Source organism: Macadamia integrifolia, chromosome 8 (genome assembly GCF_013358625.1).
Source record: "Macadamia integrifolia cultivar HAES 741 chromosome 8, SCU_Mint_v3, whole genome shotgun sequence".
Lineage (NCBI taxonomy): Eukaryota > Viridiplantae > Streptophyta > Magnoliopsida > Proteales > Proteaceae > Macadamia > Macadamia integrifolia.
In genome coordinates, this window is record NC_056564.1 from 7320414 (window position 1) to 7343249 (window position 22836).

General features: G+C 40.8%; 2 protein-coding genes across 3 annotated transcripts in view; both read left to right on the forward strand.

The window, feature by feature from the left end:
- The window catches only part of LOC122086208 (probable UDP-N-acetylglucosamine--peptide N-acetylglucosaminyltransferase SPINDLY), a 33718-nt gene extending 16809 nt beyond the window's left edge, over positions 1-16909 (forward strand). For both annotated transcript variants that reach the window (XM_042654946.1, XM_042654945.1), the window contains 2 exons: positions 14390-14517; positions 15950-16909. In XM_042654946.1, coding sequence (XP_042510880.1) covers positions 14390-14517; positions 15950-16308 — 487 coding nt within the window. In that variant the 3' untranslated portion in view covers positions 16309-16909. The remainder of the gene's footprint in view (positions 1-14389; positions 14518-15949) is intronic.
- A 1088-nt stretch (positions 16910-17997) lies between these two features.
- LOC122085943 (ubiquitin-60S ribosomal protein L40) lies at positions 17998-19642 on the forward strand. The gene is made up of 5 exons (XM_042654570.1): positions 17998-18158; positions 18250-18336; positions 18441-18543; positions 19193-19259; positions 19405-19642. The coding sequence occupies exons 1-5, from the start codon at positions 18056-18058 to the stop codon at positions 19429-19431; spliced, it is 387 nt and encodes a 128-aa protein (XP_042510504.1). The 5' UTR covers positions 17998-18055; the 3' UTR covers positions 19432-19642.
- The last annotated feature ends 3194 nt before the right edge of the window (positions 19643-22836 follow it).

The window sequence follows — 22836 nt, forward strand, 5'->3', positions numbered from 1 at the left end:
TTGGTTACTTCATCTTCTTCCTCTCTTCTTCTCTTTTCTCTCCTTCTTTTCATTCTTGTTTCTGGTTTTCTGGTTTAGCTACAGCTTCTGAGATTGTAACATGGTATCAGAGCTGCTGTAGTTAAATTAATCGAGTTCCGAAGACAAGAAATCTGCCGGTTACGATCTAGAGGTTCTTCTTCTCTGTGTGCAGCCACTTATTGCTGCAACTACTATTATCTAATCTCTAATGGAGTGATTTCTCCTTTGTCAAGATCTACCTTGCCTTTACTATTGGGGTAAGTGGCTGATTGCTTGATGATTTGAAGCCGCTGCCTCTCCTTTCTTTATTTTACCCTACCTATATGATGGTGACCAGGTTTGAGGCTGCTTTTCTTGATTGATTGATCTATTTTATCCTACCTATATGAGTTGTTTGATGCATATAGTTGCTTGCTTGTTGCCGATATATTCTATGGATGCCTACATGGTCAGATCTGAATTGTGGTATGGAATGTTGGATTGATTGCGAAGTTTTCATATCTGAATTGCTTTACTACCTTTCTGGATACGTTCATCCTATTACTTGCTAGCTACGCTACTTGATTATCATGGTTGGGATTGTGCCTGCTACTACTTCTACTGTTTCTTCTACTATTGCTTCTTCTGCATCGGATAATATCAATGTCCAGATCACCTCTATCAAGCTCAAAGGGAGGTCGAACCATCTTCTTTGGGCTCAGTCTGTTAAGGTGTATTTGTTAGCTAAAGGCAAACTGAGCTGTACCACTTATGAGGCTCCTTTGCCTGATGATGCTAAGTATGACAATTGGATGAAAGAAAATGCCTTAATTCTAATCTGGTTGTGGAACAATATGGAACCAGATGTTGCTGCCAATGTTATGTTCCATTCTACAGCCAAGGGAGTATGGGATGATCTGAAAGAAACATACTCCCAAGAGAAGAACATGACACGGATCTATGACATATATGAGAAGCTTTTTCAGTTTTGTCAATCTGACAAATTCCTCTCTGAGTATTATAGTGCCTTTTAGGGGATGATGGAAGAGCTTAATGTCTTCCAACCCCTGACTACTGATATTGAGAAGTTGAAGGCTCAGCGGAATGAGTTCTTTGTTTCCAAATTTTTGGCTGGACTGAATAGTGATCTGAAGGCAGTAAAGGGCCATCTACTTGCTAGTGATACGGTTCCTACTTTGAATGATACTTTCTCATGTCTATAGCGTATCACCTCATCTAAATCTGATCAGCCTTCCAGAGATAATTCTGCACTATTTGCTAACTGTGGCCGTGGCCGTGGGCGTGATTGCGGAGGACATGGTCCTTTGGGTCGAGGTTCGAGTGGACAATCCTCAAATCGCACTGGTCGCCAGTGTACTTACTGTGGGAAACCTAACCACAATGTAGAGACGTGCTGGGCCAAGCATGGCAAACCAAAATGGGCAACTCAGTTAGCCAATCATGTAGTGTCCGACGATGGTACTGATACTGTATCCCCGGCAACTACTACTCCTACACCTGCTTCAGGAGATTCTTCTACTAGTATGCGCGATGACATCAACCAGTTACTCCGGCGCTTGCACTCTCTTGAGGCTTCTTCTAATACATCCCATGGTGCCTCGACTTCCGCTGCTACCCTTACGCATGCAGGTCTATCAGCCTTTCTTTCCACTACATCTACCCCCTGGATCATTGATTCAGGTGCTTCCGCTTACATGATTGGTAAGTCATCACTTTTTCAGTCCTTCTCATCCAGTACTAGTTCTACATCTATCATTCTTGCTAATGGTACATCCACTCCTGTCCTTGGACATGGTACTATTTCTCCTACTTCATTGCACCTATTGTCTGTATTACATGTATCTCAATTTCCATTAAGTCTTCTTTCTATGAGTCAATTAACTAGATCTCTCAATTGCTCAGTAACTTTTTTTCCCCTCTTATTGTATTTTTCAGGATCTTCACTCGAGGAAGACGATTGGTGGAGGGTGTGAAAAGGATGGATTGTATTACCTCAACAGTGGCTGTCCTCCCACTTCTGCTGTTGCTACTGCTGTTGGGGATGTCTCTCCATTCCAATGGCACTGCCGTCTAGGACACTTGGCCTTACCTAGACTACAACTTTTGTTTCCCAGTTTTCTACATGTTTCTAGATTAGAGTGTGAGGCCTGGGGAGTTGGGTAAACACCATCGAGTGTCTTTTCCATCTCGATCAGTGTCTTGTAGTCCGTCGTTATTTTCTTTAGTTCATTCTGATATATGGGGTCCTTACAGAGTCAGTAATAGGTTTGGTTTTCGCTATTTTGTTACATTTGTAGATCATTCTCGCCTCATATGGCTTTACATGTTAAACGACAGATCTGATTTTCTATCTATGTTCAAAAAATTCTATAATGAAATAAAAACTTAGTTTGGTATTTCCATTAAGATTTTTCGTTCTGATAATACTTTGGAATATGCTCAAACTGATATTTCTGACTTTTGTGTTACCCATGGCATGGTTCATCAAACTAGTTGCGCATATACCCTACAACAAAATGGGGTTGCTGAGCGCAAGAACCGACACCTCCTAGAAGTAGCTCGGGCTATTATAATACATATGTATGTTCCTAAGCAGTTTTGGAATGATGGAGTTTTAACTGCATGTCATTTGATTAATCACATGTCTTCTTCTGTTCTGTCGAATAGGTCTCCATTTTCTATCTTATACCCTAATCTACCTAGTTTTCCTCTTCCTCCCCGGGTTTTTGGGTGTGTATGCTTTGTTCACAATCTTCACATGCATGTGGATAAATTGTCTCCATGGGCTACTAAATGTATTTTTTTGGGCTACTCTCGTACCCAAAAAGGATACAAGTGCTATGATCCTGTCGCTTATCGGAACTTTGTTAGTGCCGATGTGACATTTTTTGAAGGTACTTCGTTCTTTTCTGAATAGGTGTCTCAACCTACTGAGGAGTGGTCATTTACCTCTTCTCCTCCCATTCCATCCCTTATACCGCTTCCTGACACCCCTAGTCGCAGTGCACTTGTTCCACCTCCTCTACAGGTTTATCGGTGCAGGGCGAGGGTTGGACAGTACCGTGCGAGGTTATTGATCCAGCTACTACACACTCTCCATCGCTCCCTTCCTCTGGTGAAGTTCCTCCTTCTGATCCATCTGATGACTTACCAATTGCTAACAGGAAAGGTATACGTTCTTGCACTAAAAAATCCTTGGATGTTTACCTTGTTGATAAGTTTGTCTATCTCTCACCTTCCACCCTCTGTTTGTGGCCTTACTCTATCTCTTTCTACTACTTGTGTTCCCCCTACTCATTCTGAGGCTCTCCATACCCCTGGATGGAAGGGTGCCATGGATGTAGAAATTGATGCTCTCTTGAGTCGTGGTACTTGGAGTTTGGTAGATTTACCTCCTGGTAAGGACTTGGTGAATTGTTGCCGGGTATATACTATTAAGTATAATTCTGATGGATCTGTTGAGCGGTTGAAGGCTCGTCTGGTGGCCATGGGTTACACTCAGACTTATGGTGTTGATTACTTTGAGACATTCTCCCTGGTTGCTAGACTTAACTCTTTTTGTGTTCTTATCTCTCTTGCTGTCAACTTTGATTGACCTTTATTTCAGTTGGACATCAAGAATGTCTTCTTATATGGTGATCTACAGGAGGAGGTTTATATGGAGCAACCTCCCGGGTATGTTGCTCAGGGGGAGAATAAAGGTCGGGTGTGTCGTTTACACATAGCGATATATGGTCTCAAACAATCTCCTCGGGCATGGTTTGATAAGTTCAGTGCTACCATAGTTACTTGTGGATTCTCTCAGTGTTACTCTGATCACTCTGTGTTTGTTCGCCGTAGGGGTGACAGGTTGGTTGTGTTGGTAGTGTATGTTGATATCATTCTGACTGGTAATGATGAAACAAGAATTGCTGAAGTGAAAAGTCACCTCCAGCATCATTTTCAGACAAAGGATCTAGGCCAACTTCATTATTTCCTTGGGATAGAGGTCATCCGAAGCAAGAATGGGATCAGTCTATCCCAAAGGAAGTATGTAGTGGACCTCTTATTTGATACTGGGATGCTTGCATCCAAGCCGGTTGATATTCCTATGGATCCTCACCAAAAGTTTGGTGTTGATGATGGTGAACCTCTTCAGGATATACACCAGTACAGAAATTTAATTGGAAAGCTAATTTACTTTACTGTGACTTGTCCTGATATCTCCTATGCTGTTGGAGTTCTCAATCAGTTCATGCAGTCTCCTCAGAAGGCTCATTGGGACACTGTTGTTCGTGTTCTCCGCTACCTGAAGAGGGCCCCTGGCAAAGGGCTAGTGTATCGTCCTAATCGGCACATGGATCTTGTTGGCTACTCTGATGCTGATTGGGCTGGTTCTGCTAGTGATCGGAGATCTACCACTGGATATTGTACCTTTGTTGGAGGTAATTTGGTCACGTGGCGTAGTAAGAAACAAACCACCATTGCCCGATCTAGTGCAGAGGCAGAATACAGAGCTATGACTCATACTACAGCAGAATTGATGTGGTTACGTTCGTTACTCTTGGAATTGGGATTTCCAGTAACCAAACCTATGCAGATGCATTGTGACAACCAAACTACCGTGTATATTGCTAGCAATCCGGTCTTCCATGAGAGGACCAAACATATAGAGGTGGACTGCCACTTTGTTCGTGATGTTGTTCTAAAGAAGCTGATTGAGACTCCGTTTGTGTTATCGAAGAATCAGTTGGCTGATATGTTCACTAAGTCCTTATTTGCTCCTAGCTTCCGCAGTAGTTGTACCAAGCTGAGCATGGGGATTTATATGCTCCAGCTTGAGGGGGAGTGTTGATTTAGTGCTATTCCCAAACAGGGAATAGTGCTAAAACAGCGCCTTCGATAGGGTGATGTTGGGGGTTCCTAGGTGACTAGGTTTCCTACAAGGTTAACTAGCCAAGTAGGGTAGACTCAAGGGGCTTGGGTTGGACAGGGTAAGGGAAGCTCAGCAAACAAGATTGAGATGTAAGTAAAGCTAGATTAATGAATAATGTAGCAATGAACAATAATCGTCTAAGCATAAAAGCACATAAACTCACTTAAGTTTCAGGTGGGAATGTGGGGTAGGGAACATGGCAGCAACTATGTGTTAAGTTTAGCACAAGTCTATCAAGACATTAAGCAAACTAAGTAAACCAAACAATGCCTAAAATCAACCAACTAATGAAAGGTAAAACAACAGAAGTTTCTTTAGGGAAAACAATAAGTATTGGTTTAAAAAAAGAAAAGGTAGATGTTCAGATTTCAGTGGGGACTAATGGAGGTAATGGGAGGCCAATGAATGTAGAACAGGGGGGGTTCTTTACTTGTTGTCTGAGGTCTGAGAAGAGAAGAACTCGAGGTCCTCCAAGATAAAGAGTTGCAGTCCACCCTACTTGATAAAGAACAGCAGTCCTGATTGTTGGAGAAGTTCCAGCAGCAACCCAGTTGGGGGTTTTCTCGATGGAGATAATTTCTAATGATGGTGAACAATTTCTGCAATAGGGCAGCAGCTACAAGGAAGACAGAAAACAGAAAAGAGGGGTGAAGGTCGAGAAAGGGAGAAGGAGAATGGGAGAGAGAGCCGTGAGAGATGAGAAGAGGGAGAGGGCAGCGGGAGAATTCGTAGGGGGATTTAGGGGGGGCGGTTTTGCCTTTAATAATCTTCATTCATTCAATTAGAACCTTGGCCAACGGCCTTACATAAATAAGAGACTAATTACTAAAAGGAAAATATTATTCTAGGAATGCTATTTCATAAACAAAGAAACTTTCTAAAAAGAAATCAGTAGGAAAATTACATGGTTTCCTAATTAACTTAAAGACTCAAATAAACAAAATCCTAGGAAATAAAACTACTAAACTATCAGATTTGGTGGGGGGCCACACAATCTTGGCAAAATTTGGAAGGAGAGGACTCGATCCAGCGTTGGAAAGGCTAGATCGAGCCTTCCTTTTTTCTTCTTCCTTCTTCTAATCCTCCAACCACAAAGAAGGTTGGGTCTTCTTCTTTCTTCTATTGTACGTCTTGATGTCTCCATCAACTCTCCCCGGCTTGGAAGAATTCACCTCCGGTGAATTAAAGCTCATGTAATATTCAAGTAGGTCTGGGTTGAGTTGTTGGGCTTCTTGCATTGTGATTCAGGTGGTCAATTTCCGAACGTCCACGCCACTTGACCAAGAACTCTCTAGAACCTCCAGTGTGTGTGGATACAATCCTCTCATCAAGGATTTCTTCAACTTCTTCAGTTCTCCTCGTGACCTTAGGTACAGGTGGTAAGGAAGTTGGGGGAAGTGGTTGGGTTGGTTCAGTAATATCAAGGGTGAAAGGGAAGTCCTCAAGGTCATCAGGGTAAAAGGGGGTAATGGTAGAGGCACCATGGTATGGGACAAGATCTTCCACATTAAAAATGTTACTGATTTCCATACTAGCTGGTAGATCAAGGACATAAGCATTGGCACCTATCCTTTTAAGTACCTTGAAAGGACCTGTGCTACGAGCATGTAGTTTGCTCGTTTTCCCCTAACAAAACATTGCGGCTTAATTCTAACCATCACCATATCGCCCTCTTGAAACTCTTGTAGCCTTCTGTGCACATCTGCCTTTGACTTATATTGATCATTGCTCAGTGCTATCTGTCTTCTTATACCTGCATACAAATCATGTATATGTTGAGCAAAAGACTCGACTGACTGGAAGGTCTTGCAACTAGACACGACTGGGATAAGGTCTATGGCTGCCCGGGGTTGGTATCCTGAACAGATCTCAAAGGGGGACAGACAGGTGGTACGGTTCTTAGAACTATTATATGCAAACTCAGCCTGGCTAAGTACTCGATCCCAACTGGTAAGGTGTTCACCTATGAGGCAACGCAGTAAATTCTCTAAGCTCCTATTGACAACCTTGGTCTAGCCATCAGTTTGAGGGTGGAAAGCGAAGGAGAGACGGAGCTTCATGCCCATCATCCGTCATAGGGTCCTCCAAAAATGACTGGTGAACTTAACATCCCTATCGGACACTATAGTGAAGGGCAACCCATGGTACTTGACAACCTCATTAAAGAAAAGTCTGGCTACTATGGATGCATCAGAGGTCTTAGAGCATGTGATGAAATTGGCCATCTTCGAGAAGCGGTCCACAACCACATAAACAGAATCATGGCCTCTCGAAGTTTTTGGTAGACCAAGCACGAAGTCCATGCTAAGGTCATGCCAAGGGGAATGGGGAACGGGTAGGGGAATGTACAAACCCGTGTTTTTCTTTTGTTGTTTGGCAGTCTGGCATGTCCTACACTGACTCACAACTCTAGCAACATCCCTTTTCAGTCCTGGCCAAAAGGATCGGTCCTCAACGAGGGTGATGGTCTTATCTCGACCAAAATGGCCAGTGACTCCCCCAGCATGCAATTCCCAGATTAGGAAATCTCGGAGTGAAGTCCTGGGAATGCACAACTTGCTTCCTTTAAAAAGGAAGCCCTCCCTAAATAGGTAGTCTGAGCGGTTGACCGGGTTGCCTTCACTCAAGGAAGTAAACGGCTCACTAAAATCAGGACATGTGGGGTATTGGTCCTTGACTCGCTCGAACCCTACAACCTCTACACTCATTGCTTGGAGTAGCACACTAGTCCGACTCCTAGCATTGGTGCGACTAAGGAACATGTTCACCTGGCTTAGTGCATCTGCAGCAGTATTCTCGACACCAGGTTTGTGCTTGAGTACAAAAGTGTATTCTTGGAGAAACTCAATCCACTTGGCATGTCTCTGGTTAAGTTTCTTTTGGGCACTCAGATATCTCAGATATCTCAGAGCTTGGTGGTCAGAGAATAGCACGAATTCTTGCGGTAAAAGGTAATGTCACCAATAGCGCAGTGATTGGACAACCGCATAGAATTCTTTGTCGTATGTGGAATATCGTTGCCTAGCTTCATTAAGCTTCTCACTGAAATAGGCAATAGGGTGGCCCTCTTGTCTTAGGACATCACCTATCCCAATACTAGATGCATCGCAATTCACTTTGAAGACCTTAAAGAAATCTGGGAGACGCAAGACTGGAGCTTTAGTCATAAGCTTTTTAATCTCATTAAAGGCCTTCGTAGCACTCTTAGTCCATTGAAACTCCCTTTTCATGCAATCGGTGATAGGAGACATAATGGAACTAAATCGGTGAATGAACCTCCTATAGAAAGTGGCTAAGCCATGAAAATGGACATTAGTTGGCTCAGGCCACTCTACAATCGCTCTCACTTTCTCAGGGTTAGCAGATACTCCCTAAGTTAACACAACAAATCCTAAGAAGATGACTTGCTCACTCGTGAAGGTGCACTTCTTGAGGTTGACATAGAGTTTCTCTTGTAAGAGCACATGAAAAACCTTCTGTAAGTGATCCAAGTGGGAAGATGGGGTCTTACTATAGATGAGGATGTAATCAAAGTAAACCACTAGGAACTTGCCATTGAATGGTTGAAGCACTTGATTCATTATCCTCATGAAGGTGCTAGGTGCATTTGACAAGCCAAAAGGTATGACTAACCACTCAAAGAGGCCATCCTTCGTCTTGAAGGCTGTCTTCCACTCATCTCCAGGCCTAACCCTAATCTGGTGGTACCCGTTCTTGAGATCAATCTTCGAAAAGATTGAAGAGTTGGCCATCATATCCAACATGTCATCAAGCCTAGGGATATGGAACCTATACTTGATGGTGATCTTATTGATGGCCCTACTATCAACACACATACGCCAGGTGCCATCTTTCTTTGGCGTGAGCAAGGCAAGTATAGCACATGGGCTAAGGTTTTCCCTAATGAATCCCTTCTGTAGCAGTTCATCCACTTGCCGTTTGAGTTCGGCATGTTCTTTGGGATTCATTCGGTAATGGGGTAAGTTCGGGAGAGAGGATCCTGGAACTTAGTCAATAACGTGCTGGATGTCACGCATAGGCGGTAACTCATCAGGTAGTTCCTCAGGGAATAACCTCTCGAATTTCCTCAACAAGGGTCACACTTCTCTAGGAGCCTCAATGAATAAGCATGACCTATCGGTATTACTCTGTATGGCAACTAGAGCATAAATCACCCTCGACTCTTGACACTTCTTCAAATTGTTGATTTAAAATGTTGAGTGTTTTGGTGGGGGTGTGTTTGGATGTACTTCCTTGTGTTCTGGAACCCTAACTTCCCTAGGGGCATTGGGGGTCAGTCTAATCTTCTTCCCTTTGAACTCAAAGATATAGGTGTTAGACTTCTCATAATTGGTGACATCTCGATCATATAACCAGGGTCTACCTAGGGTGATGTGGGCAACATCCATCTCTAGGACATTACACCATACTCGATCCTCATATCCTGCAAAGTGTAGGGGAACTAAACACCTCGGATTAACGGGAATGGTGGACTGATCAACCCAGACAACCTTGTAAGGCTTGGGGTGGGGTTCAAGTTTGAGGCCCATTCGAGCAACATCGCTCTTGGCGATCACATTCATGCAACTCCCGCTGTCTATGGCGACGCGGCAGTTCTTGCCCTGATGACATGTGTAAGTGATGAAAATATTAGTTTGTCGCCAATCATCGCTCCTTCTAGGTTGTGAGACCATGCAACGCACAATGCCAAGCTTGAGGTCACCGGCCTCCTCGGTGTCCTCATCAGATATGGTCTCATCAGGTCTATGGTCCTTATACTCATGGTCCTTCAGGGGTTTGCTCTCCGACATAAAGATTCCTATTGGGACACTCTGGAGAAGTGACCAAACCCGCAACACTTGAAGCGCTGTTGTTGTCCACTACTCTTGGGTGCTTCTCCCAAAATTCCTTTATCCTTGTTGTCAAATTGATGCTGTGGTGCAGCAATGGGTTTTGGGAATCCAGTTGAGCCTTGGGGTAGTTTTCTAAATTGGGACTTCCCAGCTTGGTAGCTCTTCCTATGAGAATAAGTTCTCATGGAAGATTCCACCTCAAGGGCTATCCTGAAGGCCCGTGGAACGTTTCGCACCAGGTGGGGTGCCATACGAGACTGAATTTCGGAGTTGAGTCCGGTAAGGAATCTGGATAGTGTCTGCTCAACATCCTCCTGAATACGGCTTCTAATTTTCAATTCATTGAACTTGCTCATGTATTCGGTCACAGTCAACTTTCCTTGCTTTAGGGTATTCATTTCATTCAATAACTGGAGCCTATAAGTGATAGGCAAGAATGCCCTCTTGAGCCGCTCTTGCATCTCTACCCAGGTAGTGATTGGCTCAGGCTCAAGTCCTAGGTGGTCCTCCTGGTACTCTAAGTCTGTCCAGAAGTCCTGGGCAGCTCCAATAAGCTTGAACTTAGCAAATCGGTAGCTGACTTCCTCTGGCATATCGTAGAAATCAAAGTACCTATCCATCTGCTTGATCCAATTCGGAAGGATCCTAGTATCAATTTGATCATCATAGGTAGGGACATCTACCTTAATCATCCGTCTGACATCAAAGCCCCGATTAGGATGCTCATAACCCTCATCATTTCCATATTGGGTTTGGCGTCTTGATGGTGGGCCTTGACCCCTATCCCGATCCCTACCACGCCCTAGGCCTTGGAAGTTATCCCCTATCTGGTCATTACCATCAGTCTGGTTATTCTCATTTACTTCCTCAGGGTTAGGGCCTCTGCCCCTAGGTTCAGTGCCAGTTGAGTTGCGGCCTTGCCGTCCATCAGGGTTTTGGGCACTTGTCTCGAGGGCAACCAACTTATTGGTAATTGCTTGGAGAAGGGCAGTTTGTGTTTCCTGTATGGCTTGGACGGATTTCATGAATTCAGCCAGTTGCTCAGATTGGGTGGAGGCGCTAGGAGGGTCAGACATATCCTGGTATGCTCTACCACTACGAGTGGACATAAGGAGATGGGCAGCCAAAGTACGATTGCCACCAAAGACTCAAGGTTTACTTAGAATCTCCAATTGAGACAAGTAGTTAGCTCTTCAATCTAGAGGTCAAAAATCTCCCTCTCAAGTATGTGCTTTTGGAGGGAATAGCATCCAATGCTATTTGGTCCCGTCAACTTAAGAAAGAAAAGGGTGTCCTCTAATCTATGGTATCGCTCTCTTAGCTCAGACTCGACTACGGATAGATGGTGACGGAGACTAGACCTCGAAAGGTAAGACATGTAAACAAGGGACAGCAATACCTAATTACCCTAAACCTAGACAAAACCATGCCAAGTGACTAGGTTTCCTACAAGGTTAACTAGCCAAGTAGGGTAGACTCAAGGGGCTTGGGTTGGACAGGGTAAGGGAAGTTCAGCAAACAAGATTGACATGCAAGTAAAGTGAGATTAATGAATAATGTAGCAATGAACAATAATCATCTAAGCATAAAAGCACATAAACTCACTCAAGTTTCAGGTGGGAATGTGGGGTAGGGAACATGGTAGCAACTATGTGTTAAGTTTAGCATGAGTCTATCAAGACATTAAGCAAACTAAGTAAACCAAACAATGCCTAAAATCAACCAACTAATGAAAGGTAAAACAGTAGAAGTTTCTTTAGGGAAAACAATAAGTATTGGCTTAAAAAAAGAAAAGGTAGATGTTCAGATTTCAATGGGGACTAATGGAGGTAATGGGAGGCCAATGAATGTAGAACATGGGGGGTTCTTTACTTACTTCCTTGTTGTTTGAGGTCTGAGGAGAAGCGAAGAACTCGAGGTCTTCCAAGATAAAGAGTTGCAGCCCACCCTACTTGATAAAGAACAGCAGTCCCGATTGTTGGAGAAGTTCCAGCAGCAACCCAATTGGGGGTTTTCTCGATGGAGATAATCTCTAATGATGGTGAACAATTTCTGCAATAGGGCAGCAGCTACAAGGAAGACAGAAAACAGAAAAGAGAGGGGTGAAGCCATGAAGGTCGAGAAAGGGAGAAGGAGAATGGGAGAGAGAGCCGTGAGAAATGAGAAGAGGGAGAGGGCAGCAAGAGAGAATTCGTAGGGGGATTTAGGGGGGGCTGTTTTGCCTTCAATAATCTTCATTCATTCAATTAGAACCTTGGCCAATGGCCTTACATAAATAGAGACTAATTACTAAAAGGAAAATATTATTCGAGGAATGCTATTTCATAAACAAAGAAACTTTCTAAAAAGAAATCAATAGGAAAATTACATAGTTGTCTAATTAACTTAAAGACCCAAATAAACAAAATCCTAAGAAATAAAACTACTAAACTATCAGATTTGTTGGGGGCCACACAATCTTGGCAAAATTTGGAAGGAGAGGACTCGATCCAGCGCTGGAAAGGCTGGATCGAGCCTTCCTTTCTTCTTCTTCTTCCTTTTTCTAATCTTCCAACCACAAAGAAGGTTGGGTCTTCTTCTTTCTTCTGCTGTACGTCTTGATGTCCCCATCAGAGGGACTTTTTGGTCCCTGTCATCTTTGTTTGAGTCCTTTTTGGTCTTTTCCCTTTGTGAGTGAGGGGCTGTAATGTCTCTTTTTGTGGCCTAATGCTATATATCCTTATGAGAACCTAAGATTATATTCACATTGAATGAATCTTAGGTTGCTCTCTATTTTTGAGATTACCTTTGGTTACTTCATCTTCTTCCTCTCTTCTCTTTTTTCTCCTTCTTTTCATTCTTGTTTCTGGTTTTCTGGTTTAGCTACAGCTTCTGACATTGTAACACAATAGGAAACTAACTTAAACATGAAAAAGGAAACAAAATCTAACTAGAAGACAATTAAACTAACTAGGATAGTTTTCCTTTAGCTCTTTAACCGATATAATAGACATTTTTATTACTGGACTACATAGTGCTATCATAGTTGTCAAGGCATCCAAGTTCTTTCTTCGGTTGAAGGCAACAACAAGCCTTGTTGACACTTCACAAGGTTACGTTGATTTATGTTTATTGATTTTTTATTTATTTATTTTTATTTTTTTATGAATATGCTTATATTTCATCCTATGTTAGTTCATTATTTGTTAATTTCCTCATATTGGGTCATTACTAGTTTACTAGCATAATTATATCATACTGCATTAATATGACGTCTATGTTGCATATAAGCATAATTATCTAAAATTATCACTGCTATATGTAATAATCATATACTGCAGGCCTAGGGTGCATAGGCAACGCGTCTTGTTGTCTAGGTGCCCAGAGCTCAAAATTGAATCCAAAAGCAATTCAGCAGCAACTGAGTCCACTTAGAATGGGACGAGGCTGGAGAAAAAAGAGGCCTTTGGCCTACCTGCATGTTGATGCACCTGCAGGGTTCCCACTGAGAAACTTACTTGATTATGGTTCTGTGCTTCTATGCATTGCCTTGCCACAGGAATCAATGTTTTTCTTTTATTATTTTTTAGAAAAAAACTTGGTGAGCATTTGATGGTTAGGTCAATCCCTTAGGGCAAGGTTATATCAACCCTGCTGTGCATGTCACCGGAATTATGATGCAGTTGTTGAGGGCAAGGGGAGGATTATTCTATCCTGGTGCTGCAAGGCACTCTGCTAAAAGCCCACACTATCTTTGTCTCTGTGGAATTTGTTATAGCTTTTATATGCGATTGGTCTTGACCACTGTTAGTTAAAACGGGAACGGCAAAAAAACAGAAATGATGGGTTTTAAACAGATAAAAATGATGAATGGTACGGTAAAAAAAAGGGTCAAATAAAGGGGAACGGCAAACGGATAAAAACGAACGGTACGAGTATTAAACGTGTAGTTTTCAAAAAATCGAAACCGAAAAAATGACAGTATACTCATGCAATTTGAGAGATTATTACCTGTATACATGCATCTAATGTTCCAAAAGCTCTGGGAGTCCCAAGATAAAATAACCCAATGGGCTACAAGAAGATGAGATGTTGCTAGCTTTAGCTTCTCCTTACTCAATGGGCTATAAGAAGACGAGATTTTTTTCCTATAGATAGTATGGAAGTTAAAAACCAAAACCCAAGTACCATATTGTCTTCACTCTTCACTTTTACTAATAGGTGTTTTTTTTTTTTTTTTTTTTTTTTTTTTTTTTTTTTTTTTTTAAATAAAATTCCTATTTTACCCTTAAAAAATGGATACAAAATGGCCGTTTAAAACGCGTTTAAAATGGCTGTTTAAAATGTATTCTTTTGCCGTTTCCTTTTTTTTCCGTATTGTATAATAGCATACGGGAAAACTCATTTTAAACGGGAAAAAATGGCAACCTCGTTTTTTTAAAACGCGTTTTAACTAACAGTCGTCTTGACTGACAATTAAGGACAATCCAGTGGTGGTTAACTATTGTCGTCATTTATTCTAGAGTCAAATATGTTTCTGTGGTGTTGTTTTTTCGCTTTCACCGGCAATATCCTGTTCTGATGATGATCTCTAAACTTGATGTTCACATTTTCCATGTAGCCTGGACACTTTCCCATATGCAGGAACAACCACAACTTGCGAATCTTTGTACATGGGGGTTCCATGTGTCACTATGGCAGGTTCAGTACATGCCCATAATGTTGGTGTCAGCCTTCTCAGTAAAATTGGTGAGTTTCTTTGCTTTCTACACCTCTATCTTGAAGTCCTTTTCTGAAGTATTTCTATAGTCTTGTTTGCAAAATTAAAAAATTTAGGTGAAAAATACTAAAAGACTTCTTTTCTTGAGAGGGGGTGGGGGGGACCAAAATTGAAATATTCAGTTAGGGCAGTTCCCCAAATTGCTGGAATTTTTTTATTTTGGCAAGGACCAATAATTTGGTTCCTTCTCCTTGGATGACTGGATCTGTTCATTTACATTGTTGGAAACTTGCTGTAGTGGTCTACTTCTTTAATTCAACCTTGTCCTTGTTGCCACTCTAATGTTTGTGGAAAAATTGGTTGTATAGAATATGTTACTGCATCATTTCTATTTTGGAAACCTTACTGTGGAGCACTTACATGTATTGGAACCTTAAAAACATTAGTTCTTGTTTGACATGATCTCTCTCTCTCTCTCTCAAGTCCCCCTTCCCCTGGTGCCGCTATGAGCCCATTTGATGCTGAGGAAGTAATAACTTCTGGAGTGGCGGCTGTGCAACCTTCTATTTGGAAACTTTCTGATGGTTTATTCCCCTCCCCCACCCCCCCCCCCCCCCCCCCCCAAACCAAAAAAAAAGAAAAACTTTGCTAGCTTTCTATGGAAATAGTTTCTCAGCCAATAAAATCTTTGAGCTCCATTTCTGCAGATGCACTAGTAGCAGTAGGTGCTGCTAGAGACATTTTATTCTTTGAAGCTAAATGTAGCAGAGGCTCCATGGTATATTAGAAGCTTTTGCTTCAAGAATTTTGCAATTGCAAGGCTCTCTTAGATAGTTACATTGGACCTACTAGTATTCATTTTTCCCTTTATATGCCTTGTTGATTTTGATGCAGCCACACATACAACAATGTCAAAATCGCTTGTTTTCTAGTGATTGCATTTAGTCAAATTCATTTATTCGTGAATTATAGCATCAATAAGGTCATTTCAAGTTTACATTGTTTAAATTACATAATTATGTTGCCCAAAATTTAATACCTGAAGTTGCAAGCTTGAAACAACCACCACCTAGAGGGGCCCAAAATGAGCTCACCATTAGCTCGCAAGATGGGATTTTTTCTTGTTCTAAATACTGTTTTTTCTTTTCTGTTCAGACAAGATAGTCGGACGGTTAAACCATTTGACCTCTGTGCTGAGTTTACAAACATTGCCTAGTAGAACCCTATATACTTGACTATTTCCTGATTGCTGTTGTTAAGGTGCAATATATGGACTTTATGTGCGTGTGCCTTTTATGGTGTTTGTGCCTAATCTGCAAGAAACATTTTAGTTTCCCTTGAAACTTCTCTGAGGGCTATATCCAACCATGAACTTTCTGTGCTTGCCTTTTGTTTCTGTGTGGGCCTATTGGTGTTACAATATTTTCTAATATAATGGGAGTTTATGTGATTGCCATGCAGGTTTATCGCATCTTATTGCCAAAACTGAAGATGAGTATATCCAGTTGGCACTGAAATTGGCCTCTGATATTACAGCTCTCTCCAACCTGAGGATGTCTCTCCGGGATGTCATGATGAAGTCCCTGGTCTGTGATGGACCAAACTTCACCCTGGGTTTAGAAGCAACATATCGGAACTTATGGCACAGATACTGTAGAGGTGATGTGCCATCTTTAAGGCATATGGAAATGCTACAGCAGCAGGTGCCTGAAAAGCCAGCCATGAAGTTCTTGGAGCCCACCAAGATCACAACCCCTAGGGAGAATCCTCCAGTATCTGTCAAGACTAATGGCTTCAACACTGTCCTTCCATCTGAATGAACAGTTCAACTTGGATGGAAGGTCAGATGATTTAGATTATGAGTCAGGAAAATTGAGATAAGTGTCACCCAAAAAAAGGAGGAAAATTGAGATGAGACGAACCTTGTTCCGTGGGTGCAAACCTTGTGGTATCGCATGGTTTTTGGGATATATTATGCGGCATCTTAGGAAGAATAATATATTCATTGTCATTCTGCTGAACCTCCTCCTACGTAAATTGAGATTGGAATTTGCTGCAAGAGGACTGCAGCAAGTCAGCAACCATATTGGATGTAGCTTGTCCAGTGTATCACATTTTGGAAGTACTGCAGCAACCTTATTGGATGAGTGAATTATGAATGATTGCTAGGAGTGGAGGGGATGTTGGAAGCTCATGGAGGTATGATTTATCATGTTGGGCTTCTTCCCTGATCATATTATAGTGGTTTGTAAATTAAACATGATCTGTTTAATTAGTAGATGGTTAGTTCGGGCATATTGAGGTTTTTGTTTTTGGAAAGAAAAAGAGATCCCAATATGTTAGTATCATAAAGGAAAAATATAGTGCCACAGATTATACCCTGTATTCCACCGATTGTATTTTGTTTTCTTTGCCAAGGCAGAATCATGCTCCACAAAATCATTTTTTCGTAAAATTAAAATATCTAAAGTTATTACAGTCCATACAAATATTAAGCAGAATTCTAAATAACTCGAATGGCCATTCTGGCCAGATCTTGGAGGCAGCTGCAACAACTTTGCTGAATTCGATCAAGCTTCCGCTTCTTTGTATCCCATTCTCATGGCTGCCCATTAACCGTGTGCATATTAAAGAGGAAATGTGAATTAATTTGAATTTTAAAATTGAAATAGTTCCTCTGCTACTTTAGAATTTCAGATGAATTTGGTTTCAATATCGCGTAAATGAGGTTGGAAAAAAATTCATACTAAACATCCTAATTTCAATATATGATCCCATGAAACCAAAATAGAATTCATATCAAATCATCCCTTAATCCATGGGATCTGACCCTTCATAGGATGGGAATTAATGTTGAAACTCACTGTTCTGAGAAAAAAATGAATTTTGTATATGTGGTTTCTTAAAAATAAAGATAAACCTAAAAAAGGCAGAAACTTCTCAAGTTCCAAGCCCATGTATCCATGGATTCCATACCTCCGCGATTGGTAATATTTGAACTTTTTTTATTTTTTGGGTGTAAATATCCAAACTTGTTTGGTAGTTCTCTGGTTTCAAAAGATTGGTGAGTGTTCCCTAACTACGGTATCAAGTATCAGTATTGTATTCGTGTATTAGTTGATACGTATCGATATCTCCAGAGCTCAGATACCAATACAGATTAATGATGTCATTAAATGAATTTTGGTTAGAAAATAGATTTTTTATTCAAATTTGAGGGCAAATTGGTCCAATGGAGCCCGATATGGTGGATCCGTATCGATATCAACATCGGTGATACCTGGATCCAAATCCCTGCTCCATACCAAAACTTGATCTTCTGTTATGTCATTTTCCCAAAGTGTGTAGGCCTTTTTGGAACTTTCCATATGAAGTGGGCTCAACATGGGCCGAGAAAAAAGCCCAAGCGTATCAGCTTGTGAAATAACCCATTGGACTCTCGGGTTGTCGGGTTACAAATGTGAAACCCTATCTCCCCAAAACCATTGAAACCCTAGGAAGGATTATAAAAGGTTTTGTTGGCATCGACGCATACAGAGAGACCGCGCGAAAAGAGAAAAGGGAAAGATGCAGATCTTCGTGAAAACCCTAACGGGGAAGACGATCACCCTCGAGGTTGAGAGCAGTGATACCATTGACAATGTCAAGGCGAAGATCCAAGACAAGGAAGGTAAATGGCGGTCCTTAAAATATGTTTTTCCAACAAATCTTTTCCTGGGTAACAACAGATTAACATTTCCGAAAACTTGGTTGCTTTGCAGGGATTCCTCCTGACCAGCAAAGATTGATTTTTGCTGGGAAACAGCTCGAAGATGGCCGAACCCTAGCTGACTACAACATCCAGAAAGGTTTGTCCTTAAACGCTAGGTTAGGATGTTTAGCTTCACTGGAATCTTATACTTTGGCTCTTGACTGTGTGAGTTTTAATTGTGGGTTTTTTTTGTTAATTCAGAGTCTACGCTTCATCTTGTTCTGAGGCTGCGTGGAGGAATTATCGAGCCTTCCCTGATGGCCTTGGCTAGGAAATATAATCAGGACAAAATGATTTGCAGAAAGTGAGATTCTTATCTTGGATCTTTGTATATTATTTACACCTTTGATTTTTTTAGTTCTTGAATGATAACCTTAAAAGCATGAATTAGTCCAATCAAATGTTTGAACTGCGCAATATGAAGCCTTAGGTATTGATTTTCTTTCGGAAGGGGACTATGTATCAGATATCCTACTGGTTTATAAGTGCCAAATAGGTTAAAATATGGTTCCCCAAATTGATCGGCACTCCTTAACTTTGTCAACTGATTTCACTTCTAAAGCAGTTGATTTTCATGAGTGGTACATCATTTCATTTGTTATTAGACTGATTCTTGAACCAATTAAGATTTGTATTGACAATTTGAAATCATAAGCTGGTTAATACTATGTTTAGTATGTTAATGGTGGGTTGTTATGTTATTGTTTTGTTAATTTCCCCACCATGTTTGGCACACAAATGTCTCTAGCCTGTGAGACCCTATCCATGAAATAAAACTGATCTACTGCACCTTGTTTGTCAAATGAATGGGTTTGCCAACCCAGTTTTACATGGAAATTCGCATTCTATCTGAGCAAAGGTTGATTAGTTGCAAAGTGTTAGTTTATTATCATTTGAACTGTATCTTTGCTTGTACATAAGAATTGTTTGTCATTTTTCCTGTGTTGGTTTAGATGCTATGCTCGCCTGCACCCAAGAGCAGTAAATTGCCGCAAGAAGAAGTGTGGTCACAGCAATCAGGTACCCTACTCTGTGTGATGTTCCTATTTTCTCTGTAGATTGTGTAATTTGTCATCATGAACATTAGTATAGTTTGTGATTTACTTCCTTTCCAGTTGAGTTTATCTTAGAACATGTGACTAAAATTCCAATTTTGCTTTTTCAGCTGAGGCCTAAGAAGAAGATCAAGTGAGCTATAGGAGATCTGTTTTGCATCTGGTGGGATGGTTGGAGCTTCAAGATACTTGTGAATTTGTCCTCACCGGTTGCTTAATTAGCTTTGGATAGGGATTGTCTTTTTTTCCCCCCGTTTTCTCTATGTTGCAGTACATTAAGATCTTGAAATTTGATGAAATATGTTTTTGGAAACGGCACAGTTGCATAATCTTTAATAGTTTTGCCAATATTTGAGTTGATTGTGTTTAATCCTCGGAATTTGATCTCTCCTAGCCATATATGCCTCTTTTCCAAGAGTAGGAGTAGTAGTCAGCTGGTTCCTACTGGTTTATTGAACAAAGTGATGATTTACTCTTGGTATACAGACAAAAATGGGAAAAGGTTATTGGATTTTTAAATAGTGATACACCTACTAACCATGTTGGATCATCAAACAGGTGCTCTTGCTTATCTCTTTGCTCACTTTGGTGGTGTGCTTCTTTTGGAAAATTCATATCCATCCAAAATTTAAGACCTTCTGAAGGACTTGCCACCGAGGGTTTCCAACTAAAGATGTGCTAGGGAAATGGGTGCCTATGGAGAACATTTGTGTCCTGTGTAATTATGAACAGGGAACCGTTTGGCACCTTTTGCTGTCATGTGGCTGGGACTTCAGACTCATGCATGCAGACCATCATCTTTCTAACAACTCATTATGTGTTTTTTTCAAGTCTGAGCTTATACCGTAGCTTGACCTTGAGTATTTCTTCTCTATGTATTATATGTTCCTACATTTTGTCACATAAAAATAATATTTTAATGAGGAAAGGTAAACCAAACTCCCACAAGATTTTAGAACCAGCTCTAAAGTGGATCAATATGTATTCCAATGCTCGGATATACTCAGTTGTCCTAGACAACCCACTACAAAGCCAACGTCCCAGGAAAATTCGTGAAGAAATACTCTCCCCATTAATGATATAATGGTATGTGTTGAAATCACAAATTTATCAGACACAATTACAAGTTGGGCAGTGGGAATAATGCATGATGGGGAAAAGCATTTATTAATAACAACTGTTAGTGGTGCCAGAGTTCTCCTATTTGGAACGGAGCAGACAAAACGGCAAGGGTGTATTTTGAAGGAAATATGGACCAGATATGGTCCAACATTTAACTTTTGATCTTGACGATTCTTTTTGATCGCTAAGTGTGGCATGGCACCTAGTTTTTGAATGTATATAAACATGTCGATATTATGACATGTAACCTCGGACCGGGCTCTGAACTTGTTACTCACTTCGTCCCTATGGCTGAAAGAACTATGGAAATTCCGCAACAATATTTTGTAGACTATGAAAACGGTTGTAATCTTCCTCATCTTTAATTTATACTCTTTTTCAGTCGAAGAAAAAAAAAAATGGAAAAAAGTTTGTGGGGGAGCATAGCCCTGTCCCCTCCATGGAATCAAGTATTGGTATTGGATCGGCTGTATCAGATCGGTATCTGAGTGATCCTGAGATGGGTATCGGATATCAATCCGTTAAAAAAATATTTTTTAAAACTTAAACTTACAAACAGAAGAGAGAGATGAATAAGATTGATTACAAGAGAACAACAACTACCTAGCGCAGTTGGGGAGTTGTGGAGTGCAAAAAATCCATGCTCACCAAGAGGTCTCAAGTTTGAGCCTCCTGGCTGTTAACTACTTCCCTCCCTACCATAGTTAGTAAAATGTGTGTATTATACGCACACCCGAATATTTAGTTCAAAAGTTCATAATTTGGCGTATCAATCCAAAAAAACTGTTTAATTCGTGGATTTTAAAGATAACTGTATTATACACGAATAATACTCGTATAATACGTTACATACTCAATAAAACTTTTGGGTTAAAAAAAAAAAAAAAAGAGATAACCTAAATGGGCTAAATCCCGATTCCTGACCCTTGTCTTTTATCATGAACCCTAATCGATCTAAACTATAATCCTTCTTCTTCCCTCATCTAAGTAAATCGAAAAAAGGGGGAACCCTTGCCCTAGTGACCCCTTCTCCTCCATCTCCGTTCTCGGTGGCTAGCGACTGAGGGTGATAGGTAAGACATCAATACCCCTTGCTGTCATCCTCTTCTCCATTTCTCTTTCCATCGATTGTTGAAAACCCAATCAACCCTTCCTCTTTTCCTTTTCTCTTCCCATTGGTAGTTGAAAATCCAATCGAGGGTGATTGCATCTACAAATAATTTTTAACGAGAAGCAAGAAAGATTCAAAAGAAATGACTCATATGGACAAAGATGGCCAAGGGCGAGATTCTTCAAAAGGGGTTGAAATGAAAACCTTTCTAGGAAATTTAGCATACAATCGCTATTTGAATTGGACTGACAATTATTTACAAACATAGTTGCAGCCGGACAATGTGAAGAATTAGAAAGAGGGAAATGACATGGGTGTTCTCCTCCCTCTGTTCTTGCAATACTGCATCTAAGAAATCGAAGGAGTTGAAGGGAAAAGGTTCTTGAGCTTTAAAATTGATTCGTGACCTGTCTTACATTGTACCCGCATGGAAATTTCAAGAAAACCCAAAAGCATCTCTAGGATAAATGATTGTAAACACTTATTCTCCATCTTCTTGAACCTTGTTTTCGTACCAAGAAGAAAAAGATAACATGTAAAAGTTACGAGACGAGATGAGGTTTGATTCTCCTTTTAGTTCTTTGTACCATACCATTTTTAGGGGTTAAATTTAATTAATATTAAATGTGAAAGTTCAAAAGAATGAGAAATGATTTCAAATTGGAAAATTAGATTGGATTTTAGTGTCCATAAAAGCATGGTAGATTAGAATTTAGTTTAAAACAATCATTTTTAGTCCCGAATTTTTATAGAGCAACCGTATTAAACATGTACCGTATCATTGCCACACATGTTTTATTGCACCGGATTTTTTTAAACATATTATTATTGTATGGTTCATTTAATTGCCTTACATATCCGTTCCCGTATTATTGTCGTCCCGAACTTACTAACTATGCTCCCTACCTACCAAAAAACAAAAGACTGATTACAAGAGATGCTCGACGGATCACCTAATCGGAAATTATACGGGTGTAGCAGGGAGGGATGTGGTTTAATTGAATGACTTAGGCCTTATTATTTCATCAGTGGTGGTGGGTACTGTTGGAGCAAAATGAAACTCTCTGTTCTTGTCGAGGAAAATCCGCCGGAACCAGCACCTGGTCCAACCAAGAATGCCTCATCGCCGCCTTCAAGGACCCTGTACTGGATTCTTGCCACTGTTGTGGCGGCCTGGGCTAGCCCAGTCTTCGTTTTGTGATATGGGAATTTATGATAGGGTTGAACAAACCATGCATGTGGTTTGATGTTCTTGTATCAAATTAGAATCTTATTCTGGAAATTAAATACAGAAAATCAGTAAAAAAAA